At 46.6% G+C, this 26,086-nt stretch overlaps 1 protein-coding gene across 1 annotated transcript in view; it reads right to left on the reverse strand.

Annotated features, from left to right (window-relative positions):
- ADAMTSL1 (ADAMTS like 1) overlaps positions 1 to 26,086 on the reverse strand; it is a 941,617-nt gene that overhangs the window by 824,528 nt on the left and 91,003 nt on the right. Inside the window, exon 2 of the mRNA XM_069625973.1 lies at positions 1,207 to 1,334. Within this exon, the coding sequence (XP_069482074.1) occupies positions 1,207 to 1,334 (128 nt within the window). The remainder of the gene's footprint in view (positions 1 to 1,206; positions 1,335 to 26,086) is intronic.

Consider the following 26,086-nt stretch of genomic DNA (forward strand, 5'->3'; position numbering starts at 1 on the left):
ATGCCAGGTTCACAGGCTGGGCACTTCACCACGACACCACATAACGCGGTGAAAAATTGCAAAAAACTAAAGGTGAGATGTCACATTTCGGGACTGCAATCTCCAGAGAAAACATTGGCATGGACTCTTAGGGTTTAACACGTGCACACTATTTAACATTTTCAAACCCTATTAGAAGAAAATATCTTCTCTTGTTTTTTTTGTTTATATTGATTATATGAAAGGCAAATGTCAATTTCTCCTGTGCAATATGTACAGTTATGCAAAGCCAATTGAATGAAATTTGCATATTCACCTTGACATGCTAATTTCTGTTCATGTCTCATCCCATCACGCATGTTAATGAGTCCCCCCTTTTTTTTAGTACTTGACCCCTGGTTAATACTAATAACCAGCGATGGCCTTAGTGGACGCAGTGCCCTGGGCGGCAAAACAAAATTATGGCGCCCCTGCCCCATCCCTCAAGTGCGCCCCTGGTCAAGAGGGTGTGCCATATTTTTCAATAGGCGCTGATGCTTCGCATCACCTCCCTATTATTGAATACGCTCCGCTTCAGAGAGCGGAGCGCATTTATTTTCAATATGGCGCCTGTCGCGCATTCTCCCACCATGCCAGCTCGGAGGAGACCTTGAGAGACTCCCCCGAGCTGGTGTGGTGGGGGTCTAATGGCAGGACGCCCAGAGCGGTTTCGCGGGTGGCCTGCTTCTAAGGCCGGCCTTACTAGGAACCAGCTTTGAAGTACTGGCCCCTAAACCTGGAACTCGCTTGCGCTCAAGTTAAGAAAGGAAGACTCCCTCACAACTTTCAGAAAAGTACTAAAAACAAAGTTGTTCAATTAAACCGTGATCTTACTGCACGGCCTCCATCATTGTTCCTCTGTAACCTTGGGCACAACTGTCAACACTGTCATTGAATGTCTCCTCTGTAACAAATGTCATAACATGCACCAAGTCAATATTCTGCAACAGCGCCACAATGGCTCTGGGCTGCTGGGCGCTTTATAAATCCAAATAAATAAATAAATAAATACTAATAACAACAACACATATTATGGCCGGAGACAAAGAAGAATTGCCATACTTGTGAGCATCTTATGTCAGATACACCAAAAAACCTGGATTGGTGACTGGACTTTTGAACTATTGTACACTCTCGAAGCCCTGGGGTAGCTCGTGATAAACATTTTGTCAAAGGACAGCCACTTACTTGCTACTCAGACAGCGTCTCAAGGAATACGATGCTCCTCCCCCGCAAGTTCGTGAGCATTCACTCCATGGACCCCAAGCATCCCAGAGCATATCGCGGTCCTCTTCGGATCGAGCCGTTCGCGAACTCTGTGGGGAAGATTTTAACATTAAGATTAAAACAACCATGGCAAGAATCTGTTCAGCAGAACCGCAGCCATTTTAAAACGACATTCCCCACCGCCATTTTGGACGGAGTAAACATTGCATGAGTTCTGGGGTGGGGTGATAGAGTTTATTGGCACAAACAACGGGTCTCTGATAAGAGACAGTTGAAGCAACACAAAACAAAAGGGAGTGTGCAGCATTACATCTGCAGGTGGGAAGCCAAACATGCTTTGAACGCACGTATTCATCGGAATGTTCAGTATTTAGCTGCGCCCAGCCAGTCAAGAAGAAGGGCTGAAACCCAACCAGGGCTGAACGCAGAAAGATATACGCTCATTAGTTCTACCCCTCAGAAATATGCGGGTACCACTGACGTCTACAGATCTTAGTTTGAGATAGTTCTGTGAATATTTGAAATGCTCCACCTAGTAACTCACGCAAACGCCGCGCCACACAGCGTCCCGCAGGGTGCACTTTACCCGTTGCCCGATATGTGGGGTGTGCCATGTGTTATGAGCAAGACCAAGGTAGCCCTCAGAGGCCATGACATGTGAGCACTTAGCAAGTGTCCCATTTATTTATTGAATTACTGGTGCTTTTTAAGGTGCCCTCTGCAAACCCAATTGCTTCGTAGTGTCTCAAGAGGAAAGGAAGGGAAATGCGCGGTGAGCCGGGTAGGGGATAGGAAAAGGGCAGGTCCGAGCCTTCAAAGCATGGGTGCATGTGGACCAACCACAGGAGTAGTACAGCCACCGAGTTACTGCAAGGTGTAGACAGGTGTTTCCTTTCCAATTTATGAATTTATTGGAGGTTCAGAACAGTGGTCAAATATCCCATCGTAGCCCACCTAAATCAAGGGCACGGGGAAAGGGAAAACCAATTATTCATAGGCTTGATCGACATTCAGATCAGTTCGGTGGGGTGAACCAAAGAGCAAAAGGGGAACTAGCGCTCCGACAAGTGAGAGCAGGAGTAAGTGCCATGATAACAGTTTAGGCTAGTGTGGGTCACAGCACTTTGTACTAAAAGGCATTCCAAGAACCAGTGCCCTCGAGGAGAAGAGCACATGAAGCCCGGCCCAAGACAGAGGATGGATTCAGAGACCAGGCCAGTAGGCTTTCCTAAAATGGAAGGCTTTAGGGGTCATTACGGGTTTGCTGGTAACCCGCAGGTAATTCTGTCGGGTTACTCGCAAACCCGCCTTACTGTTACCAGCATCCGATATCCTTGGTATTACTGTGATAATACGGGTGTCGGCAATGGTAGTAAGTCATAGAACTCCATGGAATGGGTTTGCCGCAATCACGGACCGGTGCCAGTGATTGAAGCAATTATTTGCCAGTAGGAGCCAGAACAGGTCAGGCCTGCCGGTGGATTAGAGCCCCCACTGGCAAACTCGGAGTGTACCGGTCCGGTCAAAATGCGGGAGCCGATATTACAGGCATTTCTTTCCAGCATTTTTAGCAGAACGGCACACTCGCCCAGAACTAGAGAGGGTTATGCACAGATCTGATGTCCTGTTTGTGTTGTATTCAGTAAAGGCAGAATGCATCTATGGACATAAAGACTGAACAAGGGATTTCATTGGTCTATCAAAATAAGCGGGCGAGTGGCTTCTCAGTTACTTCCATGTAAAACAAAGGAAGACCTGTTACAATCTGGGAGAGTTGAAGACGGATTCACATGGATTCCAATAGGCAATGACCACATACAAATCTCTCCCCTCGCCAATTCCTCTGCAGCTTACGTTTTCCAAGAGAGGCAATAGAAAAAGATGTGAGCTAATGGGTAACTGGGACACCGCTCTTTCAGTCGTGGGCTGTCCTATTACGAGTCATTGCGAGCATGTGCTTAACTTCCAATGTGTTGAATTGACATTAGTCGAGACTGCAATTCTCAGACTGGATTTGATTGTTATGGTCAAATTCCAGACTCCAAAAATGGTGTTCCAGTGATGTGGAGTTTTCTGGTCACCCTAGAAAATATACATTTCCACATAAAAGCTGCACACCACACAGCATGCCCGTGGCCGTTGATCCAGGGATTCCCTCCACCAGAAATAAGCATGAGCTGTAGGCACGCACTTTTCCACAAAGGAATGACCCGTGCTCTGCCACCTCAAACCCAAGTAAAGGCTCAGGATAATGTGTGGTATATAGGCAGTGCCTCCTGCTACGCCACTTTTTTGGCCGAAGACAGAGCTCTCTTTAACATGTTCAACAATCGCAGATGTGTGTCTACCTGTCTGTGGCTCATCAGTGTGAGGACATGTATGTACTAGGAAAACAGCGCATCTCAAATAGTGGATAACATAGAACAACCTCAGTATTTGGAACAGTACAAAAATGAGGACAAGCGTTGACTCCGGTGCTCAGAGTACGGCAGTTGCTTTCTGTAATCATGTAGTCACAATATCATACAAATATGAAGGCCGGAATCCATAAAAGCCACCATACATATGGACAGTTTTGACATCATGATTTCCCGGTCAGCCCTGGCCTTGGATTGCTCTTTCTGTGGAACTCCTCAATGGTGAACCACAGTTAGGTCAGGCCTTAGGGCAGGGCCGCCTGGCAACAGGCGCCATTAGCCCACCCTCACGCCAGCTCGTGGGAGTCTTTCAAGGTCTACCTGTGTGAGGAATTTGACCATCTGCATGGGGAGAGTGCGCTCGCCTGGGCTTTTTGATTTTTTGATAAATGAAAATGAATGATGGAAGATCAACCTCCGAGGACTTTATGAGGCCATTCCACACTGAGTCCATCTGTTTGCCGCACAAAACACATAGTCACATGTACTCTGGGAAGGCACATCCCACAGGCACCGTCTTCCCCTTGTCAGGTTCAGCTGGAATGTGACAGCCCCGGGTATATCAAAGCATCTCAAGGAGGGGGAAGGCACACCTTCCTCCAGCATGGGGAGGCTAATTTAAATATCAAATGTTCCATGGATCTGCATTTATTTTGTACTCCGGCTGGTGGCAGTGCATACTAACAAGATAATTGAAGCAAGCTTAAAGGAGAGGCTTGGTTGCCAGAAGAGGCAACAGGAAGGCTGGACAAACACCCCTTTGGTATGCAATGTGTCAACTTGAAGCTAGTTTCCACCACTATGTATGAAAGGCAGTTTATGGCCTATCTGGGTCCAGCAGTTACTGCAGGTGTCCCTGCAGAGCAGATCCCTTTCAGAGGGACAAATGATGTGATTTGGGAGAGACAGGAAGTCTGCTCCTAGCCCATACTTCAAGGGAAGCCTGCGCTTTAATCAGCAGTCCCAAAGGGCTCAGTAAACCAGAGAGACACTTTGATCTACAACAGTCAGGAAGATGGGTGGGACTTAGGTATATGTTGCCACCCACTTGTCTGTCCTGCTGCAGAGCACTCTGGTCCTGACCTCATGCATAACAGAAAATTGTTGGTGGGGACCCAGGATTGGTTCATTAAGGTGGGCATAGCCTGTACCAATCACTGTGGTCCATTTGGCTTTAAAAGAGGGCTGAACCTCTCACTTAGCAAGATCACCTGAAGACTTTGAAATGAGTAAGAATAAGCACTGTTTTGGACCCGAGCTGAAGGTTCAGTCTACCTTACATCTTCTGCCAGTGAGGGAAGGCCAGAAGTTCCAAGAGGGAAGCAAGATGCCTGCCCTAAACATCTCCCAGGGAACAGAGGGAGATACTGGACTCAGAGGACCGGTCCGGCAGCTCCAGAAGCAGTACCCAGCCAGCACACAGCATGTCCTGCTAGGTTCTGCCAGCAAGTTTCATAGATCAGAAGTGGCGAAGAGTATCTGAACTAAGGACAAGGCCGTTGCCTGCAAACATTCCCCTGATTTTTGGCCCATCCGCCTGGAAAGTACACGAGTTCTGCGAAGAAGCTAGAAATGCCACACAAGCATCATCCAGCATCCATTGTTTAAGGACAGTTTCGAGATAATCGAGCCCTCGAACTGCATCTGGCTGCACCACTGACTGTTGTCACGCCACAGTCACAAGAGCCGTCCAAGCCACCTCGACCGGCATTCCAGATCCACCAACCAGCACAGAGACAACGATTCTGGGCCCCGAGCCGCCACACCATATAGCCTGCAGACACCGGTCCAGCCTTGCTTGCAGAACTACCTGCTGCCTGGAACCCGCAGCTGTCTCCTGCCACTAATTCTGTGTCAAGGGCTGCGAAGCACCCTGGAAATGCCTCAACGCTGTTGAGCACCAAGAAATTCTTCAGCACCAGGTACATTTTGATTCTGCCTTCCTGGTCCTTCTCCGAAGGTCCCTAGCGACAGTAACAACACTTTGGCCCTTTGATGCTGGGACCGAATTACCTTGAAGTGTAAGACTGATTACTTTAGCAACTACCCTCCTGTCAGTATCCAGAGTGCACCCTTTCCTTCGTGAAACTGTCTGTCCTCTGTATTCCTTTACAGGGTGGGTTGTATTTTGTATTGTGCTAGAACTGCCTGTTGTAGTAATAATAAAGTTCATATTTGTATACAGTCTTGACTGGACAGTCCCTTTAATCATTGGGTAATAATTGTATCGTATTTTTGCTGTGTTGCAACTAACCAACGATCCACAACCTTGCCGAGAAAAGGCTAACAAAAATTGGAAAAGGACGTCTTATAATTCACTTGTATTCCAATCTATTCAGATCCCTTCTGGTGTGCTAGAGGTGGTAGGCTGATTGATGGTTTAGAAACTGATATTCATCCTTGGATCACTGGTGCCCCGGAAGTTGATTCGTCGCACCCCCGACCTGACCTGGTGGGAGAAGGCACAGCAGGCGCCCTACTGAAATTAAATGCGCCTGCTCTCGGGAGTGGGGTGCATTTAATAACAATAGGGTGCTGATACTTTCGCATTGGTGCCTACTGAAAAATGTTGTGCCCCAGGCAAAACCAGGGGTGCGCAGGGAGAGGGAGGTGCCACATTTATTTTTCTCCCAGGGGTGCTGCCGCCGCTAAGGCCCGCCCTGACCACAGTGCACTCATGGTTGAAGTCCGCAAACGCATGCTGTACCACAGTGTTGGGGACTAAGAGGGGAAGAAGTGTAAAAGGTGTGGGGGGGGAGTTAACACTCTATAGGGTGAAACATAGGTCAGAAACCGTCCCATGAGATGCAGAGAGGTGTGGGAGACGTGAAACCCCAGACTTCATTATCAATAAGTGATACCCCAAGAAAAGGAGTGCAACAGCTTCCATTTTAGTTGGCACTACAAACGTCTGTTCGATTCACTGCTTTATATTGCCTTAAAAATCTGCTTGTAAGCGGTTTCTGAGCGCTTTAGGACACTGCAGCACTGCAGCGATGCAAGAAAAAGGCGCGATTGAAAAATCGACAAGAAAGGGAGTGGGCCTATATCGGTCACCTGACCAAATCTTGGTCACTAATGTATGTATGTGATGCTTCATTGATTTGTTCATGTTTCTTGCACGTATTGAATGTCCAAAAGCCAGAGATTCCTTTCTGTTTTCCTCCAGCATGTTTCTTGAGCATTGATGCTGTGTGTCGCTGTATGTAAAGAAAAAATGGAGGACAAAAAGAATGTCTCTCAACAGTAATAAAGAAAAAGACATGAAAAAAGATTAAAATAAAGACAGTACTAAAGGAGGGGAAATAAAAAAAAACCTCCTGAACATTGGTTTTGGAAAAGATGAAGTGAGTCTGCTTTTTTCCTGCTGAATTGAAAACAAACAGCCATTAATTGGCATTCGTATAAACAGATGCACGCCCGGTGCACACGTAATTAGCCTATTAGGAGACCTTCCTTTAGGCCCAGGGTGCAGAGGCCTACTGGGAAATCTCCCGAGTTCCCTAGCGGCCAGTCAACCCCTTTCCACGCTCCAAAATGAGGGGCATGCCCTGTGCCTACTCTCGGGGAAGCCCTACTTCCCTGCCAGTTTCCTTTTCCACTAGTGCTGTGAAAACAGGAGTTTCTTTTATGCCAGTGCTTGCCCCTTTGCTGGCTCCTCTGCATGCAGTCATAGCTGATGAATTATAAAGTGGTGTACTGACAACATTATTTCTATTTTGGCAGAAACAAGCGAGTGAAAAATGGTGCACTTTATCGTACATATGTCTGAAAAATTGGGGCAGAAGCAACACAGATCTGTAATTATTTCTGCAGGGGTACGTGTGAAATAAAGAAGATGTCATGCAGCCGGCAGTAAACAGGAGCATTTTACAACACATTCTTATGCTAGCTGTGCCCAGAGAAAACCACAAGACCATGTCCCAATAGATACCACCATTGGCACATTATAGCTTTTGTTCCACAAAAATCATGAGGCCTGTCTCATCAATACATGCGAGTGATGCCCCTCGCCCATCATGGTGCTAGGGCCCAAAGAACATTGCAAAGCCTGCCAAACCCACATATATTAGGGCTGGCACAATGTCATCTTGGAAGTGCCCATAGAATACATGATGCCTGCCACTACAATATATGCCAGAGCCACACCTGCCTACATGCTTGTTTTGACCAAACAATATTTTGAGGCCTGTCACAATAAATGCCAGCACTGATACCACTTTCCTGCTGGGTGTGTCTAAACGCAATCATGAAACAACATGCCTCATTACGGGTCCAGAGGTAACCGTGCCGGTAAAACCACCAGGTAGTCGCCGGACCCAGATAAATGGTTACTGGCACCTGACTTGCCAGCAACACTGGGGTATTACAATCCTGGCGGCCGGAAAGTCAGGCGCCGGTAAAATGTTGTTCCCCATTCCTATAGAGTCCCACAGGGCTCTGTGGTGGCAATGGGGACCACGGAAACACCAGCACCGGTAATAACAGTGCCGGTGCTTCCGTGAAACTCTGCGGGCCGGAGAGCACCCGCCCAGCAGAGTTGTACTTTGCCGGTCTGGAAACAATGGTACCGGTAAGCTTACCAGCGCCATTGTTTCCGGAGCGGCAAGGTTGTAATGAGGCCCAATGTCTCTACAATGGGAACCATCACTGCCACTGTAAAACAAATGTAATACTGTTTATTGCCCCACTTCTTCTCCAGGGCCCAACCTTTGCCCCATGTCCTTTTTAGTGCTCAGCATCACCCCCTTGGTACTCTCAGGGTCCAGGTTTGCCCCATGTCGATCTCAGTTCCCTGTGCTGCCAAAGGTGGCTGTTAGGGCTCCGTTCTGCCCATATGCATTTCTTAGGGCCCAGCTTTTCTCCCATATCGCTGTTAGGGTACAGTTCAGCCACCCATTGCACTCACCCCCATGCTTCTTGATGGCTCATGTTTCACCTTAGCCGCTTTGCTATATCAGTTCATCCCCAGGGGACTTTTATTTACCAGTTCTGAAGCCAGTGTTATTCATACGGCTCATTTCTTTACACCAGGATGCTATCAGGGGACCGGATTTTCCCCAAGCTGCTCTCAGGATCCAGTTTTGACCTTGTGCCATTCTCATAAACAATCTATACCCCATGTCATTCTCAGGGCCCATACAGACAGGCACACACGCACAGACCTGCACACACTGATCTTGGTGTCTCCTCACTTCGTCTCCTGTCAGAACAAGGCTTCCCTGGCATGCAGAGGCACAGTGTTCTAGGTCTCCCCTTTCCTGGGCAGGGCTACAACACTTGCCTGCCAAAGAGGCACCAGGCCTAGCACAGTGTTGCGAATCAACTTCCAGGGCACCAGTGGTCCAGGGATGAATATTGGTTTCTAAACCATCAATCAGCCCCACCCCTCTAGTACACCAGAAGGGATCTGAACACATTGGAAACACAAGTAAATTATAAACCTCCTTGTCCAATTTTGCTAACGTGGACGGCACAGCAGGCTTATCTCTGCAAGGTTGTGGATCATTGATTAGTTGCAACACAGCAAAAATATAATTATTACCCAATGATAAAAGGGATTGTCCAGTTAAGGTTGTATAAAAATATCTACTTTATTATTATCACAGCAGACATTTATAGCACACTACAAAATACAACCCACTCTGTAAAGAAATGCAGAGGACAGACAGTTTCAAGAAGGAAAGGAGATGCATTCTGGTTGGCGGGCCTGAAGCAGTGGTTGAGGCATCACGGACGGCATGAGCGACTGCGGTGTGACAACAGTCAGCGGTGCAGTCGGTTGCATCTCAAGGGGCTTGACTGCCTCAAAAATGTCCTTAAGGTGAATGCTGGTAGGTGCTTGTCGATGCACTCCTCCTAGCTTCTTTACTGGGCTCGTAACATCCTTTAAGGTGGATGGCCCAAAGCTACGGAGAGTGTTGCAGGCAACGGCCTTGTACTTAGTTTGGTTCAGAGACTCTCTGGCACTTTCCACCCAGGAAGCTTGCTTGCATCAGCTAGCAGGGCATCCTGTGTGCTGGCTGGGTACTGGTTCTGGAGCTGCTTGGAGGGCCCTCTGGATTCAGTATCTCCCTCTGTTCCCTGGGAGATGTTTAGGGGAGGGAGCTTGCTTCCTTCCTGGATTTCCTGGCCTTCCTTCACTGGCGGAAGCTGTAAGGAAGACTGTACCTTCAGCCAGGGTCCAAATGAGTCCACCTTCTTACTCCTTTTGAAGTCGTCTGATGATCTCTCCAGCCCTCTTTTAAAGCCAAATTGGCCCCAGTGAATGGTGCAGGCTAAGTAAGAAGTAATCTTCTGGTATGTGTGAGCTCATAACCAGAGTGCTTTGCAACAGGAAAGGTACAGGGGTGAAAACATGTACTACTAAGTCCCGCCCATCTTCCGGTCTGTTGTGGATCAAAGGGTCTCTTTAGTTAATTGAGCTCTTTGCGGTTCCTGATCAAAGCGCAGGTCTCCTTGAAGTTGTGGCGAGAACAGATGTTCTGTCTCCATCAAACCACATGCTTCTACCCTCTGAAAGGAGGTCCCGCTGCAGGGGTTGCCTACTGTAAACAGTTGTCCCAGACATGACGGCTCACTGCCCTTGATACCAAGGGGCAGGAGCTAACTTCAGGTTGACAAAGATGTATATCAAAAAGGAGTTGGGGTTCCTGTCCCCTTTGTCAGCTCTGCGAACAGGCCTCTTGCAGGCCTGCTTCAATTAACTCTCATCAGTATGCACTGCTACCAGAAGAAATGAGAATGGGCGTGGCGGATCCATGGAGCCTTTGACAGTTAATGAGGCTGGCCATGGCAGGAGGTAGCTTTTGCCTTTCCCCTTCTTGAAATGCTTTGATGTACCCAAAGCTGTCACATTCCAGCTGAACATGACAGGAGGACGTCGCCTGTAGGCTGTGTCTACCCAGAGTACACTCGGCTATGTGTTTGTTCTATCCTCTCATCCTGGTTTTTCAACCTCTACTTGGCCCCTTTGGCACACCTGATCTCTACCTTCTCCTCTAACTTTCAGTGTTATGCGGATGACACTCAGCTTTTCTTCAGGCTCCCCTCAGCCTCCTCTCCTCTCTTGCTCATTCCTGACTGTCTATCGCGATTCAAGATTGGTGCGCCTGTAATGATCTCTGCCTTAATGCCAGTAAAACGGAGATCCTTCACATTGGGGCACCTGCCCCTGCATTCCCTTTCTCACTCTGGCTGCCTGTCTTGGGCCCTCTTCCTTCACCTTCCTGCGAGGCAAAAAACCTTGGTGTCATCTTAGACTCCATTCTCTCTTTCTCTCCTCACATCTCGGATGTCGGCAAGAGGTCCCACTACCAGCTGCACCTCCTCAAAGGGACTCCTCCCTTTCTCATTTTCCCCCAGAAGCTCACTGTCTCCAGAGCCCTGGTTCTCTCTACACTGGACTACTGTAACAGCGTCTTTCTCAATCTGCCTTCCGCTATTCTCTGCCCTCTGCAACTAGTCCAGAACAGGACTGAAAGAATTATCCTTGGCCTCAAGCCCAGAGATCCTTTCTCTCCAGTCCTTCAATTTCTCCACTGGCTCCCGGTGGCTGCAAGGATCAAGTTCAAGACTCTTTGCATTGTCCACAAGGCTTTCTGGGGCCAGGGCCAGCACTAAATCCAACACTCTTTTCCAAAATACCTTCCTTCTCAAGCCCTTCGCTCAGCTACCTGCAACTCTTTAAAGGGTAGATGCTTCTCCAGGCAGAGAGTGGGGAGGGATATCTCTCTTCTCTGTAGGTGCCTCCCTCTGGAATGGCCTCCCTGCCCCTCTCAAACCTGAGCCAGATCACCTGAAGTTCCAGAAGCAGCGCAACACCTTCCTCTTCTCCTCTGCTTTCTCTCTCTCCCTCCCCTGCTGGCCTACCTGACCTACCTGTCTGTTGTACCGACTGGTTGCTTGGCTACCCTCAGAGTCTCACTGGTTACTAGGCTGTTTCTTGATCAGTCACCCTTGCACTGTCTCTGGGGCTATAACTGTAACCCTACAGTCCCTTGTTCTCCTTGCACTACCCAGATGTCAGGGAAGCATCATTTGGGAAGCTGAGTAGAGGCCTGCCTCGCCATCCTCTCTGCGCAGACCTTACTTTGACACAGAGACAGGTTGCTGCAGCTTCTAGGAAGCCTGTGCGCATGTCAGTAAATCCTCAGGCAAGGCTGGCCCCTCCTTGCCGTAAAGAAGTCCATGGACCTTTTTCGTCTCCTGTCGGTTGCAGCGTGCATGGAACATCTGCCATTGGTTTAAGTGTTTGCCACGCTGCATTGTTTGCCTAAGGGTGGGCGTGCACCTTACGGTGAGTTTCTCATGAGTCATGGTGCGACCTAATAAAAAAGTAGGATGACTCATTAACATACCAATTGAATGTGTTATCACCAGAAATTAGCATATCAAGGTGCCCTGTGGAAAAAAATCAGGAGCCTTCTGACAAATGTGGGGGGACTATGTCCACCGCGGTTTCGGTGTTCCCCTGAATGCCTCAGCACAGTGAGTGGACACAAGGAAAATGGAAATTGAGGCTGACAAACCAACACCCTAAAGCTTCCCACAATGGAGTAGACTGTTGTTTGTGGCAGCATTCCTTTCCCCCTGAAACTATGTCCTTTGTGTCTGACTAAACTTGTACATTTGTTGGGAGTTTACGGGGTGACTCGGGTGATATCACCTGAAGTCGTGCCAGATGTCGTCGGTGTGTACACATTTGGGTGGAAGTGACACAAATGGGTGAAGGTTCAGAAGCCTATTACTCTGGAGAGGCAAGAGTCAGGCTCTTGTTTCATTCTCATCTTTGTTTCGAATTAGTGGTTGGTACTTATCGTTTCTCGAGTGTGCACATTTGTCCATCACTAAACACACACACACACACACACACACATGCACAGAGTTGACTAACAACCATCCTACTCTTGGTTATGCAGAAATCTTGTGGACTTGTAGCAAACTGCAAACAACGCTGGAAATGGGCCGGATTACTATTGATCTGTAATCGGGTAAATAAATAAATCATTTTCAAAGAGCTTCTTTTGCTGAGAATGCACTCAATTGTCCATTTCAAAATGTCCTTCCATCTTGGAAAGGCTCAAAATAAGACCAATGCTTTGTTTCTTCTTTGACCACCTAGGGATTGTTTCATCTTGCATGTTTGCCACAAGCTGGTTGGTAGTGCTGTGAACCCACCCATTTGCTACAGAGTTGTAGACCTTGCAGCCTGACCCTCTGGCCCCTTAAAAGATGTGGCAGCAAGTCAGCATCACTGGGGGAGTCTATCTGCACCCACCTCACCTCCAATGAATGGGCGATGCATCCTAGGTGTGATGGAGACATTCCTCCGGGACACACGCAAAGACAATGTCCACCTTGGGAAATGCCCCTGTCACTGCTGCTCTCATTCTACTGTTAACCCTAACAAAATGGCAGCTCACCTTGGAGCATTTGTTTTTCTTTTGGCACTGCTGTCAGCAACGGCGGGGGTGGTTCTAGCCAATGGGGGGCAAGTAATGTACTAGGGGACGAGATTGGATGGAGAAGACATTGTGCAGGTGGGTGTCTGCAGGAACCATCTCTTCCTTTTGTGGAACCAGTGGAGTAACTTTGCTGAAAATGTTGGGGGGGACATGACATCTGAAGAAAAGGTGCCCCAGCCAAATGAATGGGGACAAAATGGTGTGCCATGAAAGTCGGGGGGGACAAACATCCCTGTCCCGCCCTAAAATTACAGAGAAACAGAAAAGGGGATAACAACAAGCTACCTTTCGATATCCTCACCGGAGGTGACAAAACTGGATCTCACACCATGTCCATGTATTCACAAACCATCAATCTTTTAGCAACTATAAAGAGATGGAAGGCTCAATTTTAACAAAAATATTTCATAAATTTATTATATTCTGTAATAAAACAGACCATTTGGTCACATTTGCAAATCTCATCAAACATGCAAATAAAAGTAAAAGAGACAATTGATCGACAATTTAGATCTTTGTGTTCATTCACGTAATACTTTGTAACAAAAAAGTGATGTTAGTAGCACATGGGTGACTTTGAATTAGCCTATTCGTGTTATGCTAAACAGTCCCCATTTTTCTTGTGTCGACGTAAACAAATCCATTTCCAGCCTTAATGTTTAAATCCCACAGCGACTTATCCTTGTTTTTATATTGGTTAGTCGTATATGTAAGGCTTTCTTTAGGACACAGTCAGTGCCTTCTATTAAAGGGTACAGAATGTCACACGGTCAGTTGTGCAGTGTCTCAAGATATCTATAAAAAACAGAGATATCTATATCAATGTATATCAAATCTAAGAGAACGGGAGAGCCTTTCATTATTTTCAATATTATTTCAATACATGCAGCAATGGTGGAGAACCTATGTTTCACCTCTCTATCTGGTAGGGTGGGTATCATATAGTCAAATCAATATAGTTGTGCTGGCCACTTAGTACAACATGAGTAAATAACTTACTCTCTATTCATCATCAGACTTGCTCTATTTATTATAATAGGCATTTTTTCTTTAAATGTATCTTTAAATGACATAGAATGAGCCAATGGGTTGCATATTTTATCAAGAGACATACCTATTTATACTCTTTATGCGCGATCTATTCAGTCGCGACTTCAAACGCAAATTCTTCTGAAGGCCGTTATTTTTTGTCAGTCATTACTTTGACTGAAAGAAAAAGAAAAAGACACAGAACGGTCTTGCTGGAAAGTGTCTATAATCTATATCCAACACCTAAGAAAAGGCGAGCATATGGATACTCTGACCTACCAAGTGTGGTCGAATTTGCTGGTCTACAAGCAAAAGCAGCAGGTTTCAAGCAATCTGAGGTCCGATTTGGATAGTCGCCCGAACCTGGTATACAGGACAGGGAGAGAGAAAACACGTGTCCGGCCACGATTACTGCTACAGGCTGTATCAGACAAACAGACACTAAATCATTCCTGTGAATGTTCCCGAATTACCTTGTAAGTGTAGCGGCAATGTGAAGTTTCTATTTGGATACCGCGGCGTCACTCTCACTCGACCCGGACTCTCCCGATCACTACCCGGCTTCAAGCATGGAGCAGTGGTTAGTTTCGCCGTCATTATGACGTTTACAACATAATGTGTCAGGTCATGTGACCCGGCCTCTGACGGGAAATGTTCATCAAATATGAAGCCAAACCCGTCTGCTAGGGGGCCGGCCATTTTGAAAGAGGCACAACAAACAGGCTACGGTGCATTATACAGCAAACACAGCAAGTGCAGATATATTCAACTGTACTCAGTCAACATATCTTATTTCAAAAGTGACAATGACATCATTATGGGCACCTCTGAATAAATAAGCCCCAGAGTTTACGGTGTACTATTTGTGCCCATGCGTGGAACCATGAGAAGGACTGCCAATTTGATTAGGGCAATGGGTGGCTCTATGCCTGCACATCTCGCTACACAACAGGGCAAAAGTTATCTTCAGTTTTTCTACTTCAGATAACTTTTATTAGCAGGCCGCGCTGTGTGCAGCGGAGGAAGTTGCTGCAGCAGGAGATGGTGTTTGGCATCGTGAGGGTCCAGGGGGATAGAAATAAGAAAAAGGGTAGGCTGCTGGAGAAAATAGAGAAGGGGGCAAGAAGGCAAGGGGGGCGGGGGTCTCTCCGAGACACATGACGAGGCCATGGCGTGGATGAGGGGACAGTAGGGAGAGCACTGGGGTTGCTGGGGTCTCCCTTCATATAAAATAGGGTGACCAGATGGAATTGGACCCTCCTGTGCCCGCCCGTCCGTCCACAGAGTTTATATAATTTAAAAACCCGGGTTTGGAGGTGTTGTAGTCCTACTTTTATGTTTGTGGCAGTCCTGTTTTTTTATTTTGAAAATCTGGTCACCTTACGATAACGAGGAGGTGCAGTGTGGGGCAGGACAGCAGGCAAGCAAGCCACAAAACTGAAATGGGCAGATAAAGTGTGTGTGGGTTAAGGAATAAATGTGGGTGATGCAGGAAAGTGTGCCGCGGGTAAAGAGGCATGAAAGGAATTTGGGAAATGATGTGGACTGTGTCATTTTGGCATCGATCCCACAAAAACCTACCCCAAACTCTTGTGGCGGAGGCTGATTCTGTTGCCAAATGGGGGCAAAAGGCTCCTTGTGGGGCACTAGCCAATACCATTTCCCTACTTTGTGGAGAAGCGGGGCGTTATGCATAATTGTCTAAAATACACACAAGATCCACAGTTTCACTACTGCAAAATCCTGTTCTCCAAAGAACCAGACATTGTATTCAATGTAAAACATCAACATAATCTAAAAAAAAATGTTTGAAAAAAATGGATTAATTGGAAATCTAAATGTACGCAAATAACAAACAACAGCAGCCCAGATAGCATAAGGACTGGTCTAATACATATATCCATGCCCCACCCAGAGCTTCCCAGAAATGTAAATCTGTAAGTATGATCCACACTGTATGGGGTACACCTCGCAGCATGTGCACTGGGCTATCTAGTCCAACATTCTGCTTAAGGGGTTCCACGTGTTAATATCCCCGCAAACATTTTGCCATACAAGAATGGTGCCATATTTTTGCGGTAATATTAACCCATTAAACCTCCGGGGGAACGCTCCCCTCCGTAACTTCCATATTATTTTAAAGGGAGCAGGGGACACCCCTGCAACCCCTGCTCCCATTTACCTTAAAAATTGTCCCCACTAATATCTCCTATGGCCGTTCCCAAAGACCATATACAGGGCGATATTATTGGGGGGGATAATATTAAGTGATACCGTTTAAGGGCAGGTATCATATATGTAAATGGCCTGTTTACAGACTGGAAACATAAAGGTTCAGTTAGTACCTGTTACTGCCCAGTCTCCAAGTGCATCAACATTTTCTAGACACATACACACACACTCCACTCACGCACCCATACAAGCACACACACACAAACACACAAAAGTTTCACGACGCTAGCGTATGACAACAAAAGCTCATCAGAAAGTCAGTTTACTTTGGGAAATGCAATGATGTCTGCCTTTTCTTATCTTGCATGGTGTTGACCAGTGAGTTTTAAAAAAAAAATCACTGACAAATATATAGCTTTGGAGGTTCTTCGTGTTGCACAAGTGAAGCACCAGTCATTTTACAAATGGGGTGCATCAGGGTGATAACTGGGCCCAGACTTCTGAAAGAGATATTGCGAAAAGTGAGCGCCTGTGTCACGCCCAGACATAGACATTCTAAGTGAAAATGCTCATGGCGGGGGATTAAGAGCACTTTGCTAAACCTTGCAGACATCAACACACATGTTTCAACTCTGTTTACACGTCTACAGGGCACGGGTCTTCGGCAGGGTATTATAAAGTTTACTTCAAAGTGGTGCATAGACCAATTATCCTGCTGAGCAGCGCTGGGAAAAACAGCATTCCAGCCTGGAGAACGCAGCTCGTCAAAAAGCGTGAAAACATCCCGCTCCTGAGACCCGATGGGAGAAATCTGGGGTGAATTTCACTGGTGTTGTTTCACAGGTGTCATTTCACTGATGTTGTTTCACAGGTCGTTATTTCACTGATTTTGTTTCACAGGTCCTCATTTCACTGATGTTGTTTCACAGGTCGTCATTTTACTGATTTTGTTTCACAGGTTCTCATTTCACTGATGTTGTTTCACAGGTCGTCATTTCACTGATGTTGTTTAACAGGTCGTCATTTCACTGATTTTGTTTCACAGGTCGTCATTTCACTTATGTTCTATCACAGGTCGTCATTTCACTGATTTTGGTTGCACAGGTCGTCCTTTCGCCCACTCCTAGATGCATTCTACATGGCACAGCGGCTTGTTTTATTTCTCTCTGCCCAGCACCCTGATTTGCGTAGGTGAAAAAACCCACAATCAACCCATTAAATAATGTCTGATGCTCTGTCAGAGAACCAGTGCTTTCTGTACAATGATTAAAAGAGCTCTTTCACATCCCCTGGAAGCTGTTGGGTCTTCTTAATTTGGGGTTGTCTTGCCACATTTGGCTACATTTAAAGGAGTGCATTGGTGTTTATAGCCATGTTCTGTTTTGTTGCAGATGTTGAAATGTGGGCGATTATCAAACTAATAGGCCTGTACACATGTCCCATTTTATGCGAAAATATCGACTACAAGAAAAAAGCCTACCAATGTTTTGACTAATATTTGATGTAAATAACATGCTATTTTTAGTCCCCTTAATTAAACCTGTAAAACATTTCGCCTCATGCACCCCCCTGTGACCCACTCCCCCATGCACATTCACCCAACTCCCTAAAAACACCTTCAATGCACTATTCCCACAAACCCTTCCAATCGCAACCCCCAGTTTCCCCCACATCCCTATCCTGTAAAATGATGGCGTCACAGACCCAAACAATCGCCAAACCCCACTGCCTAAATTGCAACTTACCCGTTACATTATATTAGTAAGTGCATATTTTTCCTACTATATTTTTGTAGTTTTAATTTTTTCTTCTGTTATTTTTAGTGAATACAAGATGTCACGCGCTCAACCTTTAGCGGTGCTTTAATGGTAGACATTATGAATAAAACAAAATAGTGCGCTTGACCGAGGATCTCAAACAGATACCTTCTTCGAGGAGGCGCATCGCTAGTCTCTCAAACGCTCATGGATTCTAAGGAAATATCAGGATTAGAACCAATTTCTTTCCAGAAATCAGATACATTGCTTCCAAGCTACTGTAATTGTACAGGGGTCAAACGGGGTCCTCATGAAATAACCGTTGCATTGAACATAAGGAATATACAGGATCATTAACTGGCAATATTTGGAAGCCGAGAAAGGAATGGAAGACAAAGACGAGCGGAGATCTTCTGAGATGAAAGGAACACCCTCCAGACACAGACGGGAACACTGAGGCACATCAAGAGCGGCCATGAACTTGATCCCAGTTTAGACCTCTCTACGGAAAGACAATCGCAGAGGACCAGCAACGTAGACCCTCAAGCAACCCTGACGCGTACAGGCGCACGCTTTCATGAAAGGGGGTGTCCAGGAATCCAGTCAACATGTTGCGCCTTGAGGCATGGCTTTGGTGTCCGGGTCGCCCAGTGTCTGATTGCACCTGCAGGTTTCCATATCCTCAACGAAAGATGAAATTGGGACCAGTGGCATCCGAGTGGCAACATTGCATGCAATTTCTTCTGTGTAAAACACTGATTCTTTCAATAGGAACATGTTACATTTCATTGATTAAAATTATCCTTACTAATACTCAGACTTTCGGGGTATATTGGATGTGAAATGCGGGCATTTCTTTTTTAGGTTTGGGGATACAGAGCCTGCCACGCTGGTGCGTGAAGGGATGGATTTGTGGGCAAATTCTTTTGTTTAGTGGACACTACCTCCCACTGGACACCCCACACTATGGACCACTTGGCTGGTTCTTTTTTTCATTTTCGTTTCCTTAACTACCTGGTGAGATTTGAGGCAAAACACATTTTGGAAGTCCTAGTAGTCCTGTCTGTGATAGGCACACATTGTTGCCGCCTTCGTATTAGCCCTTGCAAGTCTGACAGATATCACCCTCAAACTAAGGCCAATGACTGGCCCAAGCAAAAGCCACTGAGCTAGATGCTACTGCAGAAAATGTTATGCAACAAGACAGTTGAGTACAACCACACTCCGCTAAATCTTCAGGATCAAAAATCCCCTGGAGGGGATTTATTGGGGATCTGATTTTTTGGGGGATCTGAGATGCATCCAAATGAAAAGCATCTCCACTAGTAAATTATGCAGGGGAAGATTTCCTGGTGTTCATTTTTATCTGGTTGTGTAGGAATAGGTCAGAAGCAGCGCGCATGCAGGCATAGCGGCGGGTAGCCATGACTGCTCTATGCTGGCTGGTGACCATGCCAGTGGACAGGTGCATCCTGGGTAAGGGGCACAAAGCTCATGCGCTCGGACAGACCCACCAATCCAGGTATCAAAGCATAGGTGGGAGTATTGCCCTATTGCAAGGTTTGAGGGGTGCCATTTAAAGCCTGGAAAACATATTTGGATGGGGGAGTAAGTGCCTATGCACAGTGTGGACGTCTCTGCAGCTCTCCGATTGACACATGCTGGTACCCGTAATAATGAACAGGTACATTTGCGATATATATTGAGGAGCCTCAAGCATTATGAGGGCAATGCTAAAAATGAAACAGCCAGAAATATACCACCCTCTGCTACCCACAAGATCAATCGTCAGGATTGGACTTCAGAACACAGCAGGTTTTACAGGTATATGCGGTGGTGACTGTAGTAGTACAAAAAGTCTTAAGATAACACATGATGTCATACTACACATAAACAGAATAATCACAAAAAATCAGGCAAGAGTTCTTCAACTTAGGAACAACGATACCCCTTGCATTTTCATTCACTACGAAGAACTCTCCACCTGAAAGAGGATTCAGCCTGGAATTGGGCTACAACAAAGACAATACATTGCTTGTCTGAAGGGCCAATGTCCTGACTCCCAACCTATAAAGGTTTCAAACTAGGTTCTTTGGGAGTGTAGCAACTGAGTCCATCAGGACTCGAATATTGCGACGGAGTTTAGACATATTACCAATGTTCCGATTCTTTTCAAGCTTTTAGATTGCGCAGCATATTTGCAAATCCAAGCTCATCTGGAACTGCATAATGTGTGTGGTACAAGGCAGTCTGGTTTTTGGGCGTATCACAATACGGAGTCGGCCCTCGTGGATCTTAAAGCCAAATTGTTATTGAACGTGGATCATGGACACGTTTCACTGCTACTATTGCTGGATTTGTCAGCTGCTTTTGATTTGGTGGATTTTAATGCACTTTTCAATAAAGTTTGTTCAGAAGCATTTTTATCCAAATTAGCAGCCTCCTGGATTGTATCTTTTTTACCAAATGGAGAGGCAAGAGTTTTTAATGGTCAAGTGTCAGGCGATCCCATTACTCTTCAATTTGGTGTTCCCAAGGGCTTGTACCACTCTGCCACGCCTTTTAATATCTTTTTTAAACCGCTTTTTGACATACTTGACAAAGAAGTGTTGATTTTACTAGTTATGCCGATGACACACACATTTTGTTAAAGTTATCTGGTAATTATTATGAAGACACTGCCGGATCGTCTCTGTTTTTGATCTCATCCTGAGATGGATGGCATATCATGGCCTGGCCCTCAACGAATCAAAGACAGAGCTGCTCCTGATTGGACAAACTCCCTGCTTCTTATAAGAAGTTCACCAGAGAAGGCTGCACAATTGAGGTGCTTTCCAGAGTTAAGACCATGGGGCTCTACCTCGATTCTTCTCTATCAACAAAGGACCATGTAAACTTCGTTACCTTTCCCTCGGCATACTACTTAAGACAACAGGGCAAGATTCTGCCATTTATCTCTGAAGATAATTCTGCCACTTTAGCACGGACAATCCTAGGAGCCAGGATCGATTATTGTGGGCGTTTGATGGTTGGTATCTCTGAATGTAATCTGTCAAGTCTCCAAGTGGTCCACAATCAGACAGAGAGGCCCGTGGCAGGCCTCAAGTGCAGAGAACACGTGACGGTGGCTAGGAGATCTCTGCATTGGCTGACAATCCCAAGTAAATGCCTTTTTGGCAATGATCTCACTTACCTGAAGCACATACTAAGTATCAAACAACATAACCAAGTACTCAGATCGAGCAATAGCAATCTACTTTCTGTGCCATGTGCCAAATTGGATGGATCTGGCAAGCGCTCTTTTGGCTATCTTGTGCCGGGCCTCTGGAATGGACTGCCTGTTCATCTGCCGACTAAGGTTTCAATTTAGCGGTTTAAGAAAATGCTAAAAACGTTTTATTTTACGTAAAGTTGCTATAATATCTGTTTTTATTCTGTGTGATAGCTTTTAGCTGCCATTTATTTGTATTGCTATTTTTGTGGCTATTTATGCCTCTTTTTTCTTTAGTGACCCATCAGCATTTTAAGGCTTTTAAATTGGTCCTTTCTTATTTGTTTGGCTTGTATCTTGGTGCTGCTTGTCTATTCTTGTCTTGGGTGTTTTGTGTGATTGTTAATAGTGCCCACTTACCCTCGCGATTCAGGGGATCAACAAATGCATAAATACATAAATGTGTAGTATTTATGATTTGTCTACCCTCAATAATGAATCAAAAATGTACTTTAATTGCTGGTGGTTGGTGGCACTGAAAGGGCTTTGTTGCCCAGAACCTGAGTTCCCAGTGCCCAAATGCGGGCTGTTAATGAGGTAAAAGAGAAATTGAGCCCCATTAGTGTCCCCATCTGTGAGCACTACCACTCAATTAATGTCCGGCAATGGGACAGGCTGTAAAAAAATGACCCCTATATTTACTTTTACACCATGAATGCCAAGTGATTGGGGTGCAAAAAAGGGCAAAAACCTTGAAAAGCAAAGATGGCCACTCTACACGAGTATCCATTGGAGGACAGTAACAAAGTTCCCTTTCCATCACTTAAAAAATTAAAAAGGCGAGCAGCGTACAGGGACTTGGAACAGCAGCCATATAGAGAGGATGCACCGCAGGAGAAAAGAAGCCCTTGGGGCACGTACCAAGTGGAGTCCAATGGGTGAAGCCGGCAATGACAGCAGAGGCGAGCAAAAGAATAATACAGGAGCCAAGCAGGACTCCTGAAACATCCAATGAAGGCACTGGCTGAGCCTCAGCCAACAGGACTCTCAGAACTGTGGGCTAATACCAGTAGTTAGTGCCCATATTCTGAGGATCGTGATTGGCTGAGACTCAACCAAGATTCCCTCCAGGGTAATAATGTTTGTGAATTAATCAATGTGCCTGCTCACTGGCTTGACTGCCGCGCTCTCCGCTCCTATGCAGATGTGTGTCTTCCTCCTTGCGGGTACATGGTGCCTGGTAGAACACTTATGCGGATTCAGTTTCAGGATCAAAATGTAAGAGTAAATGCGTTAGCCACAAGGTGTGGCTGAGAAGTTTTGCTTAAGAGGAGACGATCCCTGCTGCTCACCTAACAAAGCATAAAACGGGGCACAGAGGCGACCACAGCACCGGTTATGAGCCACCACCAAGAGGGCCACTGCTCTGCACCACCCAAAATCCACCAGGGTGCGCTTGCTTAAACAACAGGTGTTTTTTCATATATAAAGCCTGCCTTTTCCGAGATACTTTGACACTACAGCAACTTCTTTTGTGATGAGATGTTTTACTGTCTCTTTCTCGAGTTTCTGTATAAAAGAGAGGTCTATTGGCAAAAACTGTGCTTGGGCCCTGACCTTTTCATGGGCTGAAATGGGGTTCCTGGAGTGGTACCCCAACCTGTGCACGCTGGGGAAAATGCTGTACAATGTTTGGTGCTTATACTTCTAGTCCTGAGGTGAAGGTCGCTTATGCTGTATTCTCCCTCCGGGGGAAGCGGCTACGGGCAAGCTGGGAAATCACATGGGGATCCCCAACCTCTTTATCACCTGCCCCCCCCCCCCCCGGGGACTGACATATATGACTTATTTAAATGTGGGCAGGCAGCTGTAAACTACCCGTATAACACAGCGCATCATATCCGAATAGTACTGCAACAAACGGTAGAACCACCGCCAACATAAAATAAATATAAAAGCTAATACACTATGCAAAGTTAGTAACCCTAAAGCACAAACCCGCTGCGGACAGTGGTCACGGCCAAATGACAGCCGCTATTTGGGCAGTAGACACTGGCGACTTATTTCACACCCACACTCTCCTGGCCAGTGGCATTGCAGGAATCCTATCGCATGGCCAAGTGAAACAGCAATTTCCTATCTGACACTCATACACCTACGAAGCTGTTAGATATGTTTTAAAGATGCTCTGCAAGGTAACCGTTCTGTCAACAGAACACAAAAAGCGCTACACCACCACTCGAGTTACACTCACCCTCTCAGTGCTATGCGAGTGGCGTGCTTAGCAGTTTCCCAGTTATCCAAAACTTGCACACAGGTGGGCAGTGACGTGATGCGCACCTCGGCCCACGTGCCCAGCACGCGCTATTCATTGGCTCCCGGCATGCAGCGCGGAGGGCAGCTGGGGCCTGCCTCGGCAAGAGGAGAAAAGAGTGAAAGGTCGCAAAATCAGAAACTGAATGTAAACGAATTGGCCCAGATTGACCTCTGTTTTTAGACAGGGTAAGGGAACAGGATAGCCCTGTTTTGACTCTGCTGCTCTTGCAAATGGCAACAAAAAGCCCCGAATGGAAAAAAGAGAAGATGGGAAAAATGCAGGAAGGATGATTTCATCGTACGTGACGTGAGCACCTGTCTCGAATCAGGAATTCTACAAAATTAAATATATGACCCACAGTCGTGTAATTTATATTCTGTTTTCAGGTTTCTATGACCCGACACGAAGCATCACGTTCCCTCCACAGAGCGATCCCCACTCTGTTCATTGCTGCCCTGCTCTCGTTTGGCTCGTGGCCTCCTGTGAACTCCCCACTTGGTCGCCCATCAGACATCTCTAGAAAGTGAAGCAGATGCTCTAGTTACAGCATTCGCCCTCCTCTGAGCCAGTCTGAACGGCTCGTGCTGTGCTGATTTTGCAGTATCTTGGGAGCAGAGAAGACACACCCAACACCTGCTGGCTGTAAAGTTAAATCGGGAAAACCTGCGACTGCTGCTTCTGAGACCTTCACCGCGGTCCGCACCAGCCCAGGGAGGTGCCTTCTAGGGTAGAGAAATGCTAGCCATCATTACCAGGCCAAGGAGACTCCTTATAGAGTAAGGCAAGGCTAGTCATCAACACCAGACCAGGGAGGTCCCTTCTAGCGTAAGGAAAGGATAGTCATCAATATCAGACCAGGGAGGCCCCTTCTAACGTAAGGCAATGCTAGTCATCATTACCAGACCAGGGAGGTCCCTTCTAGGGTAAGGCAATGCTAGTCATCATTACCAGACCAGGGAGGTCCCTTCTAGAGTAAGGCAATGCTAGTCATCATTACCAGGCCATGGAGGTCCCTTCTAGAGAAAGGCAATGAAAGTCATAAATACCAGACCAGGGAGGTCCCTTCTAGCGTAAGGCAATGCTACTCATCAATTCCAGACCAGGAATGACCCTACTAGCGTAGCGCAATGCTAGTCATCAATACCAGACCAGGGAGACTCCATCTAGAGTAAGGCAATGCTAGTCATCATTACCAGACCACGGAGGTCCCTTCTAGAGAAAGGCAATGGTAGTCATAAATACCAGACCAGGGAGGTCCCTTATAGCGTAAGGCAAGGCTAGTCATCAATTCCAGACCAGGAATGACCCTACTAGCGTAGCGCAATGCTAGTCATCAATACCAGACCAGGGAGACTCCATCTAGAGTAAGGCAATGCTAGTCATCATTACCAGACCAGGGAGGTCCCTTCTAGAGAAAGGCAATGGTAGTCATAAATACCAGACCAGGGAGGTCCCTTATAGCGTAAGGCAAGGTTAGTCATCAACACCAGACCAGGGAGGTCCCTTCTAGCGTAAGGAAAGGCTAGTCATCAATATCAGACCAGGGAGGCCCCTTCTAACGTAAGGCAATGCTAGTCATCAATACCAGACCAGGGAGGCCCCTTCTAGGGTAAGGCAATCAATACCAGACCAGTGAGGCCCCTTCTAGGGTAAGGCAATGCTAGTCATCAATACCAGACCAGGGAGGTCCCTTCTAGGGTAAGGCAATGCTAGTCATCATTACCAGACCAGGGAGGTCCCTTCTAGGGTAAGGCAATGCTAGTCATCAATACCAGACCAGGGAGGTCCCTTCTAGGGTAAGGCAATGCTAGTCATCATTACCAGACCAGGGAGGTCCCTTCTAGGGTAAGGCAATGCTAGTCATCAATACCAGACCAGGGAGGTCCCTTCTAGGGTAAGGCAATGCTAGTCATCAATACCAGACCAGGGAGGTCCCTTCTAGGGTAAGGCAATGCTAGTCATCATTACCAGACCAGGGAGGTCCCTTCTAGGGTAAGGCAATGCTAGTCATCATTACCAGACCAGGGAGGTCCCTTCTAGGGTAAGGCAATGCTAGTCATCATTACCAGACCAGGGAGGTCCCTTCTAGGGTAAGGCAATGCTAGTCACCATTACCAGACCAGGGAGGTCCCTTCTAGGGTAAGGCAATGCTAGTCAGCCGTACCGTGAGGCATTACTAATCAGCTGGGTAGGGGCACATACACAGCAAAGTGCTCGATTCACCCAATTGCCCCTTTGCCAGGTAAGGAGCGTGGCAACATGCATGTTTTGACTAAAGCAGAAAAAAGTTAAAAAGTTTGTCAGCATAGCTTGTGGAGTAGCATCTGCACCTCCAATCACAGCACCTGCGTTTTGTGGTGTGTTGTTGTGTGGTGATTGGCTAATTCGCGCTCTGAATCAGCCATATAGTGCTGTTTGTAAATGCCTTCACAAAACAGCATAAGGTAAGTAAGTGGTCTTGTAAAGCGCCC

This window comes from Ambystoma mexicanum, chromosome 6p (assembly GCF_040938575.1).
Source record: "Ambystoma mexicanum isolate Mex_15411 chromosome 6p, UKY_AmexF1_1, whole genome shotgun sequence".
In the NCBI taxonomy this organism is placed as follows: domain Eukaryota; kingdom Metazoa; phylum Chordata; class Amphibia; order Caudata; family Ambystomatidae; genus Ambystoma; species Ambystoma mexicanum.